Source organism: Struthio camelus, chromosome 8 (genome assembly GCF_040807025.1).
Source record: "Struthio camelus isolate bStrCam1 chromosome 8, bStrCam1.hap1, whole genome shotgun sequence".
In the NCBI taxonomy this organism is placed as follows: Eukaryota; Metazoa; Chordata; class Aves; order Struthioniformes; family Struthionidae; genus Struthio; species Struthio camelus.
In genome coordinates, this window is record NC_090949.1 from 4,213,240 (window position 1) to 4,232,685 (window position 19,446).

The 19,446-nt window shown below is 43.1% G+C and overlaps 2 protein-coding genes across 3 annotated transcripts in view; one reads left to right on the forward strand and one right to left on the reverse strand.

Annotated features, from left to right (window-relative positions):
* Nucleotides 1–4,935: 4,935 nt before the first annotated feature.
* Nucleotides 4,936–17,361, reverse strand: TSEN15 (tRNA splicing endonuclease subunit 15). 2 transcript variants are annotated; one of them, XM_068953622.1, is made up of 5 exons: nucleotides 17,126–17,289; nucleotides 15,998–16,079; nucleotides 14,566–14,701; nucleotides 8,564–8,669; nucleotides 4,936–5,379 (listed from the first exon to the last, which is right to left on the reverse strand). In XM_068953622.1, the coding sequence occupies exons 1-5, from the start codon at nucleotides 17,258–17,260 to the stop codon at nucleotides 5,332–5,334; spliced, it is 507 nt and encodes a 168-aa protein (XP_068809723.1). In that variant the 5' UTR covers nucleotides 17,261–17,289; the 3' UTR covers nucleotides 4,936–5,331. The 2 variants fall into 2 exon arrangements, with proteins under 2 accessions (XP_068809723.1, XP_068809722.1); XM_068953621.1 differs by lacking the exon at nucleotides 8,564–8,669 and having other exon boundaries at nucleotides 17,126–17,361.
* A 249-nt stretch (nucleotides 17,362–17,610) lies between these two features.
* Nucleotides 17,611–19,446, forward strand: part of COLGALT2 (collagen beta(1-O)galactosyltransferase 2) — a 66,148-nt gene continuing 64,312 nt past the window's right edge. The window contains exon 1 of the mRNA XM_068953618.1: nucleotides 17,611–18,213. The gene's annotated coding sequence lies outside the window, so the exon portion shown is untranslated. The remainder of the gene's footprint in view (nucleotides 18,214–19,446) is intronic.

Consider the following 19,446-nt stretch of genomic DNA (forward strand, 5'->3'; position numbering starts at 1 on the left):
GAAAACGGAAAAGAAATCAAACCCTGGAGAAACTCTGAAACATGAGATGCAGTTGCAGCTGTTTTTGAAGTGTTAGGAAAACCAAGTTGCTTATAATTATCTTCCTTTCTGTGTAAGGGGTATTTGCCAGCATGGCAATTTGCTCTTGGTGGATCAGAGCATCTCTGCTCAGAGATCTCTGGCAATCCCGGTCCGTCTTACTTCACCTCCTGGGCGCCCACTGTAGCTGGAGGTGCTGAGGCAGGATATGCACCCAGGGATGCACCAAATTCCTCAGTCCTGCAAAATCAGGGCATGCTGAGGGGTGAAACAGAGATATGACAGCTTGTAAGAAAATTACTTAAAAAGCAAAACAGGAAGAAGATAAAGGAAAATGTGTGTCTATTAACAGAAGGGGTGGAAAGCACTGAAGAGTTTGATGCTCTTGCTTCAACCTTCCAAAGTAAGATTTATTGCGATGAGATGATTAAGATAAAAGTGGGATAGAAAAAGGGAGAGAGGTGAAAGGCTATCGAGTTTGAAAACTTTCAGTTAATAAGGCCTAAATTTATCTTAGTTTATTTACTTTGGCTAATGACTTAAGGAAGTTTTAAACTACTGGGTTATAATGGGGGCCTGAAACATCCCTGGAGGACTACACAAGATTAACAGCAAGCCCATTTATATAAAGGAGGACTTACAGGCTAGTTGACTGAATTTAACTTCTGCAGACCTGCAATACTCATAGGATGATTAACAAAGGGACTGTTTTTTAGAAAAAAACTGTTTTATATTAAACAAAAAGTTTCTTTACTGGACTGCTTACATAGAGAAGGGAAAGCAAGGGATTCAGATAGCTTGGCTTTACTAATATTATTGATATTTCAGTGTTGTCCAAGCTAAAGATCCTGTGGAAAACCTCGCCCCAGCCTGAGAACAGGTCACAAGAGGAGGCCATGTCTTTCCTCGAGCGATTTCTGAAAAACAGAATGGTTTTGTAGGGATGCTGAGGGCCTCTTTGCAGGGGACAGCACATCGTGCTTAGGACATGTTTTGGAAACAACAGCCCTTCGTCTGGTCACTGCTTGCCAGTCGATCTGCAGCAGCGTTTGGCTCAGCGAGAGGCTCTGCTGCTGGGGCTCCGCTTCTTCAGGCAGAGCTGCTGGGGCCTGTGTCACTGCCACGCTAGACGTGCCTTTACAAGCAGGGCAGATCGTGAGCTGACTTCCTGGCATGTGCTGCTCGCCCAGGTGTGCCACGCTGCTGCATCACGCGCGGCACACGCACAGTCACATACGCGTAGGCGATTTCAACGGGAGAGGCCCACTCTCCAAACATATGCACGTGGTTTTGCTTATTCAGCACAAACAAGGGGAAACGTGTGGTAGTCACTCACTCTTGGCAGCTTACTGTCTGCTGCAGTGCCTATTTCTTGTCTGCTTCTTGCAACCACAGCCCCTCTTTATGCATCTGAAAAGGCTTCCTCCTTCTTGGCTGGTGTTTTTTCATAAAAAGCGTTCTGTGTGCGTTGCATGCAGTCAGGATGAACACAGGAAAGTTTGGGTGACGATGCCAGTAATGCCTCAAGGAAACCTAGTTTGCATAAACCAAAGTGGATGCTTACTTATGTAACTGGGCATCTAGTCACACTGTCAAATCCATACAGAAAAATCACTTTGCTTTGCTATCATTCTTTACTTGGTGAGGGAGCTTCAATGCAAATATCATCTACCAGAGAAGGTAGATGGTCTTGTTTTAAGATTTTAAAACACACCTTCTGTTGGTCGAGGGTCATCAGTAAAACAAATCAAGCAAATAAAACTTAAAAAAAAAAAAAAAACTTTAAAGATGGCAAGACGTAGCCTGTAAAATCATCTGGACCGAAATGAGATGACTTTGAAAAGCAGTAAAGACCACGAGACAGGTCACATTTCTTTGCTGCTGCAGATGTTTCAGGAACGTTTAAAGTGGAGCAAGTACTTGAATACCTCAAGCACAGCACCAAGATACTACTGATTTGGGAAATTAAATGTGCAACTGCTCTAAGCTGATGTACTTCCAAGGGAAGTCTCTTCCCATCTTTATTCAGTGCCTAGAACAGAGGCTCTAGTCTGTGCACTGGTGACTTGACACAGAGAAATAATACCACACTTCAGGGGAACGTAAAGGAACAGCACATCTGGCTCTAAACTCATTTAATGTCCTGGTGTTTACATTGCAATACATATGGGAAAACCAGTGCAGTGATATTATTTACTCTTCTGTTTTTTTTTCTTAGAAATATAAAGAACCTAAGAATCTAAAGAGACTAGAAAAAGGCCTAAACAATCCTTACTTGGTGGGACACCCAACAGAAATCAAGGCTCCGGCCACTTCTTGTTACGGACAAAAATATACAGTTTGTTTCTCCAACTCAGCTTCTAAAAACTGAGTAAGCAGTTATCAGTACATAGAAAAGAAGTCTCAAATTATACGACTCTTTCTGTACCCACAAATAATAAAATGAAGGAGAAAAAACAAGCTAGCATCAGTCCTGCAGCAAACTACAAAACATATGTATTTCCCTGAAAATGAAGGAAATGCAGAATTTACTTTGAGCTAAGCACGTATAGCTTAAGCATGAATTTTGCATTGTGTTGTACTTGTTAGAGCTGCCTTCACATAAAACCAGCTCTTTTCCAGCACATATTCACATTGGGGTTGAAGTATTTGACTGCTTATGCAAGGACAATTTAGCTGGTGGTATGCAGCCTAGCAAAGTGTAAGATTTACTTTATGGACTGAGCAGTAGAGTACATGAAATATAGACATTAAAGTCAAACACAACATGGTAACAGCGTGCTGACTCTTGACATGCTAAGGCAATATGGCATTGAACCAAAATAAAGCTACATTTTTCCTTCGTGAGGGGAGCAAGACTGAGAAAGAGATATTCTTCCAATCTTTTTCTTTGCATTTCTCCATTCCTGAATCCCACAGAGCTACAGTCTCCCCTTGTTGTATGGAAATGCCAGAAGGCAGGGGGAGGCGGGGTGAAAAGCCAGAAGCAAACCTTTCTGAGCTCTTACTTCAGTGGAACCATAGTCCAAAAGTGATGAGGTTGCCCTAAGAAAAAGTACTGTCATAATGTACATCAGAAAGAAATACTACCAACAAAGAGATGAAAAAAAAAATATATATATATATATCACTATTGCAAAGGACAATTATCAAAGAGTTGCTGAAGTGCTTTAGGTCTCAGAAATAGCTTACCCGGACTAGAGATGTGAGGTGCAGAAGCCTGTGATGGGCAAAGCAAGCACTTGGATGTGTTCACCAGCCTGTCCTCCACCACTTAACAAGTTCCGAGTCAACAAGGTACTCCCAGACGATGGTGCTGGTGGCAAAGCTGCTATAAAAGGTTCCTGTGTTGCCGCTGCCTGAGGGGGCCATGTAGCGCTCGGGGTCACAGCACACCCTTCTCCCCTCTTCCAGTTTTACTGGCAAAACTGAGAGGGGTTGATGTGCCCTGCAAGGGCAGCAACACCCCAAGGGGGCTGCAGTCAGAACAAGCTGGAGAAGCTGTTGCCTCCCTCACATAGACTAGGCACTGAGACGTGCTTCGCAGGATCAGCACCTCAGCGCAGCGTTGAACATCACAACGGGTGTCCTTCGGAAAGATGGAGCTAGAGCCCTGATCACCTTCCTACCCTGTGCTCTCCCTGCTACATCACACTGCCTTCCAGCATTTTTGTCCAAACTAGATTCAAACTCCGCAACCATAAAAAACACTGGGTATTTCCAGCCATTTTAGTCATAGGGATACTAAAGCTTTAAATAGCCTTTCACTTTCCAGCTCGATTTTTTGGATTCTCTCCCATTCTTGTACCCACGCAAAGAAAAAGAGCTCTTGTGCTTCAAAGTTTGAGCGTGTGGTCCTTAGCCACACAAATGTAAAATGGACATTTTTTTAAATCAAGAAGCTGCTTCTGGGGTGGCATTTGATTGCCAAGAAGCTCTGTGTTCAACCTGAAGAAGATTGTTATATGAAAGACATGGAAAATTCCTGTAGAAGAAACTGGAGATCACTAAGGTTTTTTCCCCTTAACTTACCCCTAGCTGAAGCGCTACTGGGCAGCCAATTTAACTAGTAGAATCTACATTAAAAAGAGAAATTCTAGAAATGACAATGGGTTTAGGAACCCGCTCGCTGTGCTAAGCGGATAATGGCTAGTGCCCACTCCTAGCCTCGAAGGTGACGCACTTTAGTGATACAAGAAAACGCACCCAATTACCATCGTCCTCTTCAGAGAGCTTTAAGCACTAAAAGCACAGTGAAGCAATTTTACACACCAGACCCAAAAAGAAAGAGGGCAGGGCCTCACATAGGCAACTTCATTACACTGCGATGCAAGCACAAGGCACTTTCGGTTCTCAGACCAGCCTCCAACACTGTATTTGAGCCTGGCAGTGTTTCTGGATCCTGACCTTTAACGTGGTGTGCACTCAGCCACATGGGTGACACCACCCTAGGTCAACATTTTCAGGTTTATTTGCTCCAGTCATAACCTACCTCCAGGTGAACCTACTAGCAGAGGCTGGTCCTTCCTCTTGCAGATGCAAGGACTCCAAAACCCTCTTACTAGTCTAGGATTTGTTCTAGTAGCCTCTGGTATTCCAGTAGTCAGTTTTCCCTCTGCGGGAGAAAAAAAATTACAATAGGGTGTTTCTGTGGAAAAACCTCTTCTCAAAAACCTGGGGACAAGAAGATAAGTATTCAGCAAAGAAAACCGGGAGGTAGCATGAGCCCTTCTACAGTGTTAAAACAAAGGGACTCCGTAAACTACAAAGTCCTTAACTCAGTATCAGTACTCCTGCCAGAAACCCTTAAGATTTACCTTTAATAAACATTTATAATATAGGTAATGATGAGCTTACTCTGTTACGTAGCTGAATAGGTATAAAGGAGAGACTAGCTTTGGAAACTTCTCAGAAGTGTATTTATTAGTCAGAAGCAATCTGCCTCAAAAGCGTGACCCATGTAATACTGGCATTTTATTACTGTGCATCTATCTGCACAAGCCTCCATTCTCCTCTGTGAACAGATGCTTGATAGGCAGAAGTGAGACTTTATCGCACTACTTATTCACATACATAAGTTCCTGGATTTGCTTAGGTTTGCGGACAGCAGTTCAATAAAAGTCTGTTTGTCTTAATCATTTGAAAAGCTTCTTTCTTTTCTTCCTCCACTGTTTATTGTCCACATCTTCAGTATCATCAGGAGGATCTGGCATTACAAAGCCATCAGTCATTTTATAGTAGACTACTGTGGAATCTGACTCAACTATGGCCAAGGTAACTGACTGTGGGGTGTCAGGTTTGTCCTGTGGGAGAGAGGCTTTCTGCATGATTTCTCTTATCCTAGAAGAAGAAGAAAAAAAAATTAGTTAGAAATCAGTCCATAATCATGTACTCATGGCACAAAGCTAGAAGTGCACCACTGCTTATTTTTTGTAGGTTTTGATAGTGACAACATGCAAAACAGAAAGCTCAACTTTTTCCTACTGTCAGGTAGATTCTCTAATTTTAGAGATGTTTCTACAAAGTAGAAACAGGTTGGTTTTATTTTCTGATCTTTAACACTGTCCCTGTAGAAGAATATGTTTGCCCTAGAAAGCAATTGCCTAGGAAAGGCAATTCCTGAAAAGCTTGGAAGGATGGTGGAGTAGTAGAAGCTCATGTTTGAGCCTTTTAACTGGGCTTTAATACAACTGCTATTTACAAAGCTGGAGGAGGGGAAGATTACCTAACAAAAAGTCCATTTTTCTTTCGCAAGTTTGCCTTCACTGAAGAACGTATAACTTCTGTTCTAGCAAAAATCAGAAGTCCTGCAGACCAGTTTCAACATGATGCTCAATAACTTCTAGAGCAACAAACACAATTTCTTAAATAAAAAAAAGGACCTTGCTTTTACTTTAAAATATACTCAGTTGCATAAATCTCTGCTGGAAACGGCTTAGTGCGTGCTTCCAAGCTTTCCTTAGGTATGCTAGTGCACATGCCTCAACCACCCTTCCACCACCACAATTATAGTAATCTCCGATGCCCTTAATTTCTTTTTTAATCTAATGAAAGCATTTTATGCACATATGGTGTTTAATTAGACAACACAACAACTAAGACTTATTCTGTTTGTAGAGATGAGTCTTTCAGTCTCTGCATGACAGTTCTACATAGTTAAGGTCACTCTGAAAGTTTGCAGAGGACCCAGGAACTAGATCCAGCTCTCTGTATCTTCCCATCCAGACTGGAAGCCAAAAGACTAGTCACTTGAAGAAAGTAAGCATAAATTAAGTCTTTCCTAAAAATTCAAGACAAAGTTATGCCATTTTTCCCTACTCAGTTTATTTTAAGAATAATATGCCGAGGACAGCATTGTTTCCTGAAGTCCTCGTATTACAGCTCTGATGGGGGGACGAGTACTGAAGGAGTGTAATAGATGCACAGCCTAGAGACAGAGCAGTAACACTCCCAATAGCAGGCGTTACCACAGAGAGCTTTCTCCTTCACCTAAAGGTCTGGTGCAATAGGATTAATTTGGAATTGCTGGGACAGGTTACGCTCTGGGGAGAGGTCAGCTCTGCAGCGGGAAAAATCTTTCCCTCGCTTCATGTGCGCATGAGTTCTCATGCGCCAGAAAAATGCATATTTTTTAAGCTGGTTATTGTAGCTGAAAATTAGGCTCTTTCTCAACACATCAGTTTTCAAACTTCAAACATCATCTTCCCTTCCCAACCTCTTTGATCCCTTACTAAAAGCCAAATAAGAAGTGGCAAAGAATAAGCAGCAGCCTGGAAAGCCTATGCTGTTAAACCCATGACTCTCTTAAGTATCCATCTGTGTTCTGAACTGTTCATAATTCAACTTGGCTAAATTCAGGAGCGTCTTCTCATTTGCTTTCACTACTGGCCCACACATAACGCAAGGCAAAACAATACAGTGCAGGGTTAGTCAGTTTATCATTTCATATAACAGAGAAATCAAGGCTTTATGTATAGAGCACAAAGACATGTCTCTGCTTCAGGAGGATCTGCTAACACTTCTGTCTGCGAGGCCCAACACTGTGCACCACAAATGGAGTATCAGCTGCTATCACCTTAAAAAATCAGAATCATAAATGCAAGATTCTTGTCTTTACTCTTTTCTTGAGGTAGGCAGCACCAAAAGAAGAGTTCTCATCATGCATACCACAGCTAGCCATAATGCAATGCAGCACATCTGCAGATAAGCGGGAGGGTATCTTTTAAAAGAATAAGCTTTGGAATTCAGGAAGTCTGCATCAGACGCCCGCATTTCCTCTCTTCCTCCTCAAGGCATCATTGTTAGCCTCCACATACAGCACGTTCCAAAAGTTTCTTTAAAGCAATGGACATTTCGAAGAACGAGTCAGAGAAGAACAGCTGGCTTTGTGCTGATTTTACTACACTTGCTATCTGCCGTGAACAGAAAAATGAAACGTGTCTGGAAAGGTGAGGGGTTTTTTTTAATCCTTTTGACGCATCTAACACATTCTATATGAAAAAAAAGGAAGAACTATTCTTGGCCTTCTGAAATTTGAAGGAGTGCATTTGTTTGACCTCCTAAACAAGGCAAAAAGCCTTTACCTCAACAGATACAGCCCTCTGCACTGCCCAGCTCACACAACAGCCTCAGTGATTAAAATGAAGTCTTAAACAAAAGCCCATATGTTTCACCTCCCCCCAGAGAACTAGTTGACCAATTAAGAGAATCTATCGACTAAGTTAATGCTTACAGACAAACCTCTAATGACTGGTAAATCTGCTAGTATATACACATGATTTCGGTTACAAAAGACGGCTTTTGCTTAAGTAAAACTGTATTTAGTACTTCTGAAACTGTCAAATATTAGAAGTATCTGGAACAGAGGAGCTCAATACATCCAGTAGGCTGGCACAGGCCATCAATAGTCCCAGTAACTTCCATTCATCAGCATCCCGACTAGCCTTTTTTTCTTCATCAGTCCCAACTTTGTTAGACACGCTCCGGAAACATCATTCTCAGCGATACCAAAGGGGCTGCAATACTTTGCTCTCGGTGCACAAACCTTTACAGGCCACGCTCCAACAGCCTGCACTCCATGCAAGTCGTGGCTCCATCTGGCTCCTCCATTTCAACAAGTGTTCAGGTATGATCCACTCCACTCGCTAGACATCAAGCCTTAAGCAGAATTTAGAGCCTCACCAAGGGAAAAAGGTGCAGCTGAGAAACAGTTACAACCGCCTAAAACACTTAATACTGTTCTCTAGTGTCGGGATACAATCTCAGCACGCCATGAACACAGTCTCAAGCAAAGCCCATGTTGGAAGAACGTACCATTTCACCTTGTCCTATCCAGAAGGACACCAGACAACAAAATACTCAATCACCTTAGTACCTGAAGCTTAGAATAGCCTTGTTCATCCACAAGTGCATCCTGACTAGGAAGATCAGGGACAGATACCCTACATATGCTATGTTCGCGGGATTTATGCCGACAACTGTCCTGTAAAGAATAAAAGGCAGACAGAGCTCCAAGAGAACTCACAGAAGCATGTGTGCTGCTGCACGCACAGTGGAAGTCTGCAAAGCTAAAATATCCTGCAACCACTCCTCTCTCTTCTCTCCTGTCCCTCTTCCCATGAAGAAAGCCACTGAATGTTAAAACAGATAGTCCTAAGTTAGGCTTCACAGAAAGGTACATCTTGAAAAAAGGCCCTGTGAAAGGAAAATAATGTAGGTAAGCAGAGGGAATGCAGGCACCACAAGTAGCACTGGAAAGTTTGCCTTTCACCAGCATGATAAAAACTGAAGTCCCATAAATAGAATAAGACTAAATATAATCTGAAAATAAGAATTCTCCTCTGTTGTAGATCCCACAGCGCGGTTTTCAGAATAGCTTAAAAACCCATTTAGAATTGGTGGATTTTGCACGTTCACTGTTATAAACCTGCATACTGTTATACTAAGCTGGCACTTCTAAAGCCCTTGGCACCAGAGAAGCTTAGAAGGGCTTTCCAACGTCCAACAGGAGTTGCTTCTTTTCTACCAGTCAGTCGTACAAGCAAATTTAACTTAACATCATGCAAAGACAACTGCAGCTAAGGTAGCAGCACTATAAGTCTCCTTCTGCATCTGCCCTTACTGCTGCATTTAAACTAAAACGCCACTGGGAACTTACCTGTTCTTCAATTACTGTTGCAAGTAATACCTTTAACACAACAACAACAACAACCCAAAAAGAACAAAACCAAACAAAAAAACCCACATACAAAAAAGCTGGGTTTCTTTTAAACCTTTCCCTATCTTACTTTTTATGAACAAAGACTTTTGTATTAGGTAGGCCTTCAATGTACAGCAGAAATTCATAACATATTACATAATGAGTTGCTCCTAACAAAGTGACGCTGTGCTTTTCCATCCAGAGAAAAAAACGGGTACAAGACTGGTGAACTTTACATTTTAGAATGTACCTTGAGGTTTCATCTGACTGTCCAAGATCTAAAGAGAACAGAACAATCATAACGGAAAGATATCATGAACAGCACACATTATGTGACAAACAAAGTACATTTCAATGGTATATCCCACACAAGTACCTCTGAGAAACAGAGGAAACACTGAAAGCTCAGAATAGTTTTATGGAGGTTGTAAGCGCTCCATTTAGCTGAAATGGAACTACTGCCTTACTTACCATAAAAGCCAAGAGGTTTTCAATCTGCCCTTTATACCGGGATGAATAATTCATTGCAGGCTTTGCCAGCCTGAACAGCTCCTTCCCCTCCATGCAAAGGCAGGAATGGAGAGCTGATACAAGTTGGTATCTGTACCACTGTATCAGAAATTATTACTTTACGCATTGGAGTGTACCATTGAACTAGATTTGTTCAGATAGGTTCCATAATGGAAGGAATCAAGGCAGAGGCAACCTCCTTCCTATAAAGCACAATACCTTGAATTTAACCAGCATTTCAAAAACAGCACAGCATGTCCTCTAGGCTCACCATCAGGAAAACAAATACTGCTCCAGACGCTGCTGTCTGCCCTGAAGTTAGATTACACCTTGAAATACATGGAAAGAAGCAGGGTTGGGAGGCGAGGGAAAGGAAATGGACACGCTCTGTTGCTTGGGATTTGTTTCTAAACTACAACAATGCAGGATGCTAGAAGAAACTCAAGATGTTGTTGTTAACAACAACAAAACAAAATACGCACAACAAAGAAAACACCACATGCCTCACTGGTCAGGAAAGTCACTTCTAAACTATTGGTAAAGAGTTTGTATTTGAAAACCATTAATTATATTTTCCTTGAGCAATTTACTATAGGACTAAACTCAAACAATGCTAATAGCAGAAAGAGCTACTGACAAAATTGTGAAGGGGAGGCAAGATGAGAGCATGTCACACTTCCAGTGCGTTTAAAGTACTACTTACAAGCAAAAGCACTGCAGATTACAGGAAGATCAATTTCACAAACTACAGATTTAGAAGAGGATTAATCACTTCCAACACTCGGACTTGTAGAAACAAGGATGCTTATTAGCTTTAAAATGAAACATTTACATTTTTTTTCCAAAATTAAGTTACTATTTTAACAAAATAATCCTTTCCCTCCTAGGCTGGAACAAGTTATACAGTCCTCATAACCTGGTGTTCATCAACCTTCAGCTCCCATACTTACATACAAGAAATAAATAGAACTGTGACACATCAGTTAATCTGAGGCTTTATTAGCAATGGACATTTTGCTTAAACAGTGTTATTTGTCTAGAACAGAGGTTGCCTAATTCCATTAGGACTGAAAAAAAAAATCAGCTTTGAAACAGGACTACCTGTATTAACTGCTTTACCTCACGCAGGGAACGGCAATTCTGGGATGTACTGACAATTAGCTACCGAGTGCACCCTGAGACTCTGCCTACAGTAGTGAACAGCAAACACCTCACGGTCAGTGGACCCATGGAGTCCTCTTGCAGATTCATAAACAAGTATGAATTAATGGTCAATACAACAGAGTACAAAAAACCAGGTTCTCTGAACCTCAACCAGCTATGTATGTTTGGGAGAGCGGTCCAAGACAGAAAGAAGCTGCATGTTATTCTCCAGGTCTTTACTGACAGAAGATTCAGCAACCTTTGCTTTAAGTGCATGTATACACAGCATGAAATCACTTTTCAAACTGTGTAAAACTATTATTTGCATTGGCAGTCACTTGCTCCAGACCTCATAATTTTAGAATTCAGCAAAAGCAGTGTTGAATTGCTGTGCAGCATTACATTGCTAGAGCAGGATGATCAGCTTTCATCTACTTGTTTGTAGAAGTGGGCATTGAGCTTGCAAGCAGAACAGCTTTTGCCTTAAACAGTTAAATGCCATACATAAATTGGACAAGATGAAATCTTAGAATAGGCTAAAAAAAAAAAATGTTGAGCAGTTATGGGTTTGGGGTTTGTTATTTTAAGGGACGCTCACATTTACCATTTGCTTAGGTGTCTTGCTGGTAATTTCCACAGCAACTTTACTATGGTCTTTAAGGACACATTCTTCCGCTGTCTGAGCGTCAGCCAAAGAGAAACCTTCACGAGACACTGGGGAAGGCACAGTTTGGCAGGTCCTTGCTGAAGTGGCTCAGAGGAAAACCACCCCAGCAGCCCCTACCCAGGCCTTACTGGTTAAGCAGGGAAACACTGCCAATAAACACTGCCAATTGCTAGCTGCTTTTGCAGTTAGCACAGAATTTCCAGATCCGGCAATGGGGACGGAATGTTTCCAGCTTCCCGACCCCTTCGGATGGCTTAAGTTTTAATCTTAAAAGTGAGTTACATTTATTTCTACTCATACCTTTTGTAAGGTAGAGGAAAAGGTAACACAAAGACCAAAACATTGCTTTGAACAAAACAGCAAAGTGGCCGAGTACAAAAGCTTTCCTGACCACCTATCACTTGGGAAATGAGAAAGTTGACTTTAAGGCGTTTAAGACATCAGATACCTCCAAGACTCCTGCTATCAGCAGTCGCAACAACAAAACACTCATCACTGGCAGAATAAAGAGGCAGCAATACTGTAATGTATGGCGCTTCCAACTCCCTCTGTAGGATGTATTTTTAATGTCCTGCCTCTACACTACGTAACTTTGAGCTGCAGCTACTGACCGTAGCCCCGTTTTTGTCCCCTTTCCCAACAAAGGAGCTGAGGAGTTGATGCTGTCCAGTCTCTATGACAACAGCCAAGGCCTGGATGGATCAGCAGTGACCTGCTAATGAAATACCAAGCATGTGTATGCACGCGCATACACACAGTTCAAAACGGACTCCTAGAGTTACATAAGACTCCAGTCAAAGTCACTGTATTATTTTACAACTGACACTTAAGACACCAGTTCCTGAGCCCTGAAGGACAGCACGTTCAATACCACAAATACAAGCATATACCATCTTCTTGCCTGACAACAGCCATGGGTATCAAGTACATACAAAGCTTTAAAGCACTCATCTGGCACTACTGCCCTGTATTCAGCTCATTTTAGTGACAACATACTCTATGTATTTGCTCTATAGCAAAACCTAGTCACAAACTGTACTTTTAATCAATGTGACGCATTCACTCTTTGCTTCTCTAACACATCCTTCCAGTAATGGATTCCATCCACACTGGCGCCAGAAACAGAGCAAACAGTATCACCACAGTATAAACAAGTTCAGAGGCTCCAAATGAAAAGCCCCAATGAAACAGCAAAAGATAGGACATACATGCAGTGCAATATCTCCCTGTCATTAAAAACCAATTAGAACATACTTGCTGGCATTAACCCAAAGCCAGGAATCAAAGTTTTCAACCCAGGTGAAAATCTACTGCATTAAACAAGCACACAGGAGTCATTTCGCAAAGATTCCATATCCTACCTTGCTGCCTTCTTTCCCCACCCAAAACCCAGTTCAAATCCCAGCACTGTGAATTATGTATGGCTGTACATTCCTTTCACACATATGCAGTGATCTACTTCTTGCAGAGAGGCTGAATGACACTCAGTATTTCACTGTGCAAGTCCTCTCTCAGCAGCTTTGCTCCTGTTGCAGAGATCATGCCACATTTCTCTGCAAAAACAAGCTTACAAGAACAATTGACCACTATTGCAAATGGAAGATTTTTCAGCAACTAGACAGCACTTGAATCCATCAGTATCTAGTGAGGTATTTTCTTCCTGCTCAAAAATGAATTGCTTCTGAAGATACACTCTCAAGAGAACACAGAGCAGAATTAAGATGGAAGCCTGCTTGTAAGAGACAAATCTGTCACTTCTAAAACCTAAGAAAAAGCAAAAAAGCCATAGCATTTCTAAAATATCATTCCCAGAGCACATACACACCAAAGTCTGCTAAGTGCAATTAATTAGCTATCTACCACTGGGCCAGGCTGCTGCCAAGAGAGAAAGAGGATGCAGCAGCAAACACGAACAAGACGTTCTCAAGGCTGGCTTTACACATGTTCTGAGCAACAGTAAGAACACAAGAAATCAAAAAATGCACTACCATATGACGTAGCTGAAATAGTTCAAGTACTTAAAGGTATCAAACGAAGGAATGGCAGATATCAGTAACAAAGGCGGCAGACGCAATCAGAGAATAAATCATACTGCATATTTGAGGCTACTCCAATAACCAGATAAAATATTCTGTAAAAATGCTGGAACAGAACTTCTCTAAGCTGAAAATATTTATAACTTCAGAAAGCCATAGCTATGTTTCTCTCCACTTCAAAATTATTTAGTCTTGCACATGCCACCAGGAAAGTACCTAAAAGGCATTTCTGAATGGATGTAATCCCAAATCATAGCTCAACAGACCATTATACATTAGATTCTGGGTAAATAAAGAGGAATTTCCGGTTGAAAGTAGCCAGATTATACTTCAAAAGCAAAAAGCAAAACAGATCAAACACACCAGGCTTATTGCTGAGATTCAACAATAAAGAAAAAATAATGTTTATTCTTAGATAGGTCCAAGGGGACTTTTTTTTCCTTTTAGGTACTTTAAAGCCCACAGACATTAAAAAAAAAAAAAAAACAGATTTCCCAGACAACAAAAATTCAGCACAAGAATGTTGAAAGCGTAAGCTGTTAAGGTCTTGTATTCTAACCTTGTCTCTCAAACACTTACTTTGATATCCATTGTTATCTCTGAGAGCATATCCTACTTTCAAACAGTAGGAAGTATTTATCAACAAAAAGAGACAGTTGCTGTGGGAAACCTACATCAAGGGAATACCACTTCCAGGGAGGAAAAAGCAGAGAAATTGATGCCACTCAGAAAATTAGAGAAATATCAACTCCACGTATATGTTCACAATATATATTGTGAAGGAGTTATTCTATTCTCTCACTATTTTGAGAGAATAACTCTGCTCACAGGCTGAAACATAGCTTCTCTCTGATATTTCTTCCTTGTTTCCCTCCCTGTCCCGCAATCAAGTCATCAGCAGCCTGTTAAATATGCTTGTTCTTTGTTTTATCTTACTGGAAGTTCAGTTCAAACACTGATCACATCCTCACCTCTCATGACTTAGTGATATGTGCACAGGTACTGGCACCACCACTTGTAGATTGTCCACTTCTCTTTCACGTGCATGTAAACATATGAGCTGCAGCTCTGCTAATCCAACATACTTGACTTCATGCCAGTTTCTCCCTAGAAAGGTTCATCATTGATGAGACGAACCAAAACACAAAACACAAGTTTTAGCACTCATACACCAAGCTTAGAATTTAAATTAACTTTAATTTAATTTAATTTTAGGTTGTTTTCCCTCCTTCTCCTTATAGAGCATTTCCCATGAGATAATTACCCCAATGAACTCCCAAGTTCTCCTTCTGAGAAACAGTCCCGTTAGAGAAACCTACGGGATCAGTAGTAGTCCGACTCCAGAGCTACACTGACTGATGGTAGATGGGGATTTGACTCACAAATCTGTTTCACATATGGAAAAAGACGACAAAACGTGTGTATCTTGCATCTTGTTTTGAAGTCATCTGTACCACAAAACTGTAAGCCAAGTTTGAAATTTATCATTACCCTAAGCTGTGAAGGAGCAGGTGCTAAAAGCACGATTACTAATGCTACATAGTTTTTCCCTTCTGCTTGAAGGGATGAGGCTAAAAGTTTTTGTTGTCTAACGACGGGAGTCTTCTCTTAAGGCTTCTTAAGCCATTTTCTTTGGAGGTGTAACAATAATGATGACAGACACAGTGCCTTCTGGTCTGTAAAATTCCTCCATTCCCTGACCTTGAGAACCACCAGCCTCCAAGAGAAACTGCAGTAGTTTTATTATGCTGGCTGCCTGCCTACGTACAGTCCCTTCTCAATAAAGCCAGTCTGGGGGAATTGCAGACAGAGGTTTATGCCTCACATAACTCTATTTATTCCACTCTTGTAAGACACCAGAAGGCTACACTAAGTTTGTCATAATTATTGCCACCGGATTTCAAAATGGTCTTCTTTCCTACAGAAAAACTTCCCCTTTCAAGGAAAGGGCATCCTAGTTATGCTGGCACACACCAGCCATTTGCTAAGTGGGAATCCTAGTAATTTAGTAACTGAAACATTAACCTAGAAAAGAGGAACACATTGCCAGCACAGCACTGAATTAATAAATTCCCTTCTCTGATTCCTTCTTCCTTCTCTTACTCCTCTTTTGCTTTTGTCCATGTTGAGTGTGTTTATCCCGGAACACCTACATCTCTAACTGTGATTGTCAGCTGAAATGGGCCCCAATCTTGGTAAAGGCTCCAGGCAGGCTCATGATGGAAGCCATCAGTGCCAAAATATCATCCGTTTCTTAGGTAACCATCGCTACATTAGGCTACAAAAAGAAGGCCAAAGTCTTTTCTAGGATAGATCCTGCTGGTACACAAACTTTAACATCCTAGTACCTAAGATTACCAATACATATGTTGAGATGTCTATGCAGTCACTTCATCGAATTACCTTCTAATAGGTCCAGGTAAACTAGGAACGCAGCATAGATTTGAGCACTGTCAGATATATCAAGGGACATCATCTCTGTGAACTGAAACCCAAAACATAGCAGTGATCAAAGAAAGCTTAAGTTGCATTAAAAATCCACAGATCAAACCAAGAAACCAGTTTAAAGGACTAACAGGTGATTTTGTTTTGTAACAATATCTTAAAAGGTCTTTTTTTCAACATTCCCCTTATCTTGGCCTCAGGAAAGAAAGCGAAAAAAAAAAAAAGACATAACTATTTCTGGAACAGAGCTGCTTTGTGGAGAAAAGTCTACCTATTTTTGCTGCAGTACATCAGCATAAGATGACAGCCAAATTAAACAGCTCCATATTTTCAGGATACTAAAAATTAATACAAATTTAAAGTTTAAGATATCTGCCCTTTCCTCGCTGCAATTTCAGCGTTTACAACCTCCCCCCTTAATAAAGCCGGTATCCCTCCCCCCTTCCCCCTACTCCCAGCGACCCCACCAGCTTTCCTCGCCAGCTCTAAGACGAGCCCCCTCAGCAGGCCCAAACTCCAAGCAGCACGTTATATTAATATGGTTATAGTAAAACGCCATCCCTTCCCTCAGCGCGCGCGAGCCCCCAACGGCCGCCCCCCCTTCCCCTCTCAGCGCGCGCGGGTCCCTCACGGCCGCCCCCCCCCCCCCTCAGCGCGCGCGAGCCCCCAACGGCCGCCCCCCCTCCCCCCTCAGCGCGCGCGGGTACCTCACGGCCGCCTCCCCCCCCCCAGCGCGAGCGAGCCCCCAACGGCCGCCCCCCCCCCTCAGCGCGCGCGGGTCCCTCACGGCCGCCTCCCCCCCCTCAGCGCGCGCGGGTCCCTCACGGCCGCCCCCCCTCCCCTCAGCGCGCGCGAGCCCCCAACGGCCGCCCCCCCCTCAGCGCGCACGAGCCCCCAACGGCCGCCCCCCCCCTCAGCGCGCACGAGCCCCCAACGGCCGCCCCCCCCCTCAGCGCGCACGAGCCCCCAACGGCCGCCCCCGCCCCCCCCCCTCAGCGCGCGCGGGCCCCAACGGCCGCCCCTCCCCAACGACCAGCCGTTACCGGCCGCGGAGCTCAGTCGCCCCGACGCGCGCACAGGCCCTACCGTGGGGTGAGCCACCATCCAGTTGCCGCCGGAGCCCCCCGCCCGACCCCCTTCTCCTCTCGCATCCTGCCCGCCCGCGCAGGCGCCCCCCTCCGGGCCGCTACCCCCAGCCACTAGGCCGGCCTCCGGCTCCATGCGCTCCCCGGTGTAACGCGACTTCGCTCCGGGCAGCGCCTCACGGCGGAGCGTTCCCCCTCCAACTACCGCGCCGCTCCGGTTCCGTCTCCACCCCGTTCCCCTCGGAGCTGAAACTCCGCTCCCACGGCCAGAAGCGCTGTATTAAACCCTGTTTGCTGCCAGGAGGCTATATCTTATCGCCGTCGGTCCCTTCGTAGCCCGTTTTAAAACTGCAAGGTCTTATCTCGCAAGGAAACTAGGGGATTTAAAATAAATACCACGAGCAGGAGGAGGAGGTAGCCTGGAAAGGGGGACTAGACGCTGCCTTGTCTGGTGTGAAGAGCCAGCAGGAGAGGAAGCTGCAGAGGAGAGCTGGTGCTGGGAGAAGGGAAGCGTTAGGAAAACAAGGCAGAGTTTATAACCCCCGCACAGACTGCAGCCCGTCTGGGTTTGTGAAACACAAAGGATTTTCTACTGAAGACAGGGAGCGCCTCAGAAGTACCTCCTATGTGGGTTTCTGTAGAGCACCTCCACGCTCACTTTCCTTTGTTACCCCTCACAGATGCCATGTAGACAGCAAGGGACTGTTAGGAGTCCCCTCACGCCGCAGCTCTGCCACCATTATGGTCAGTGCAGGGCCAGCAGGGAAGTCAGCAAGGCCATCCTGAGAAAGGCAGGCACTGCAGAGCGGTGAGGCAGGAGGAAAACATGCAGAAATTGGGGTAAACGGCTGAGAGGGAGGGCACGAGGGGAAAGCAGCGATGTTCACATCACCAGAAGGCATCCGTGTTAAAGAAGGAAGACTTCAATCTCTGGAGAAGAGAGGGACAAATAATCACGGGGAGAATACGTTGCAGATGCACACAACAAAATCTAGTCTGACTGAAAGTCCCCCTGGAAAGAAAGAGAATTGCTTGGAGAGTAACTATTAAGGAAGAAAAAGAGTAAAAACAGATGCAAAAGCAAAGAAGGTAAATTATTAATGTATGGTATTCAAAGTACAGGTATGATTTGCCGAATGCAAAATGTCCCGGGTCTGTCTTTCCGGAGTTCACCAGCTCCAGCTGTCTTGGCACCTCTTTTGATTGATTTCAAACACTGGCTTAAATCAAGTCAGGGCTATCTCTGATGGCATTTTGAATAGTTTCAAGCTAGTATGCATGCACAAAAAACTACATGCTGCTTTTAACAGATCTAAGGAGCAAACGGTAACATCAGATGAAAGACTGTAAAGCCTTGGCTACTGCGCTGTGCTTGTTCTTGATCAAGCTACACCAAGAAAAATCTGGCAGAGACTGAAAACACCCAGACAGCTACACTGATGAGAGGAAACAAAATTGTGATCTTGAGATGATCAAACTGGCGCAGAGCATAGTGAAAAACAATGTTGTCTTTAATCCATCTTATTATGTAATAATCGTTAAGCCTATAAACAAAGCATAAATAAAAATGAATCTGTACTTACTGAGTATGCACATTGGTGCATGGTTCGTAGCTGCAGGAAGTCATCGTATTGAGACCAATCTTGTTCTTATTCAAGCAATTTTGAGGAGGTTAGCCTGTTTAAAAAGCTTGGTTTTAGCAGACACTTTGATTCTCTCTGCACAAAAGCAAGACTTGATTAAAAAAAAAAAAACTTCCCAAAACTTTCCATTTCTGAGACTTGCAGGGAAGAGTTGGCATTGGTGGCTTACTTGGCTGCTGGGAAAAGGACTGGACGGATTTGGGACCTCGGAAGAGAAGAAAAAAATGAAAGAAAACAGATGCTTCTAGGTCCACATATATGATGTACTTTATCAGAAAGATGGGTCTTCTGTATTTTCTGCTGATGTGGAAAAGAGAAATTCTAATTAAGAGAGAGCTGCCTCAGAGGGAATTTGTTATCTGCCTAGCCTAGGGAGTAGGCTCCTGCCAGAGAGACGATTCTCACAGCTGCAATGTTTCTGTTTGGTGTGGATGTTTAGCACAGAATAAAGTAAATGGGCTAAATATATTTCTGTGTGACTTAATCTACAAAAATGCTGTTTCTTCCTCCGAGCTAGAATATTTCAACCGTAGGTGATTAATTGTCCTGTCACAGCAGGATTGGGGTCTAGTTTAAAAAAAAAACATAGACTATTATTTTGGCCACTAATAAAGAAGAATTTATGTAGATGTGTGTGTGTATATGTGTGTGTTTGTGTGTCTATACATATATATACATG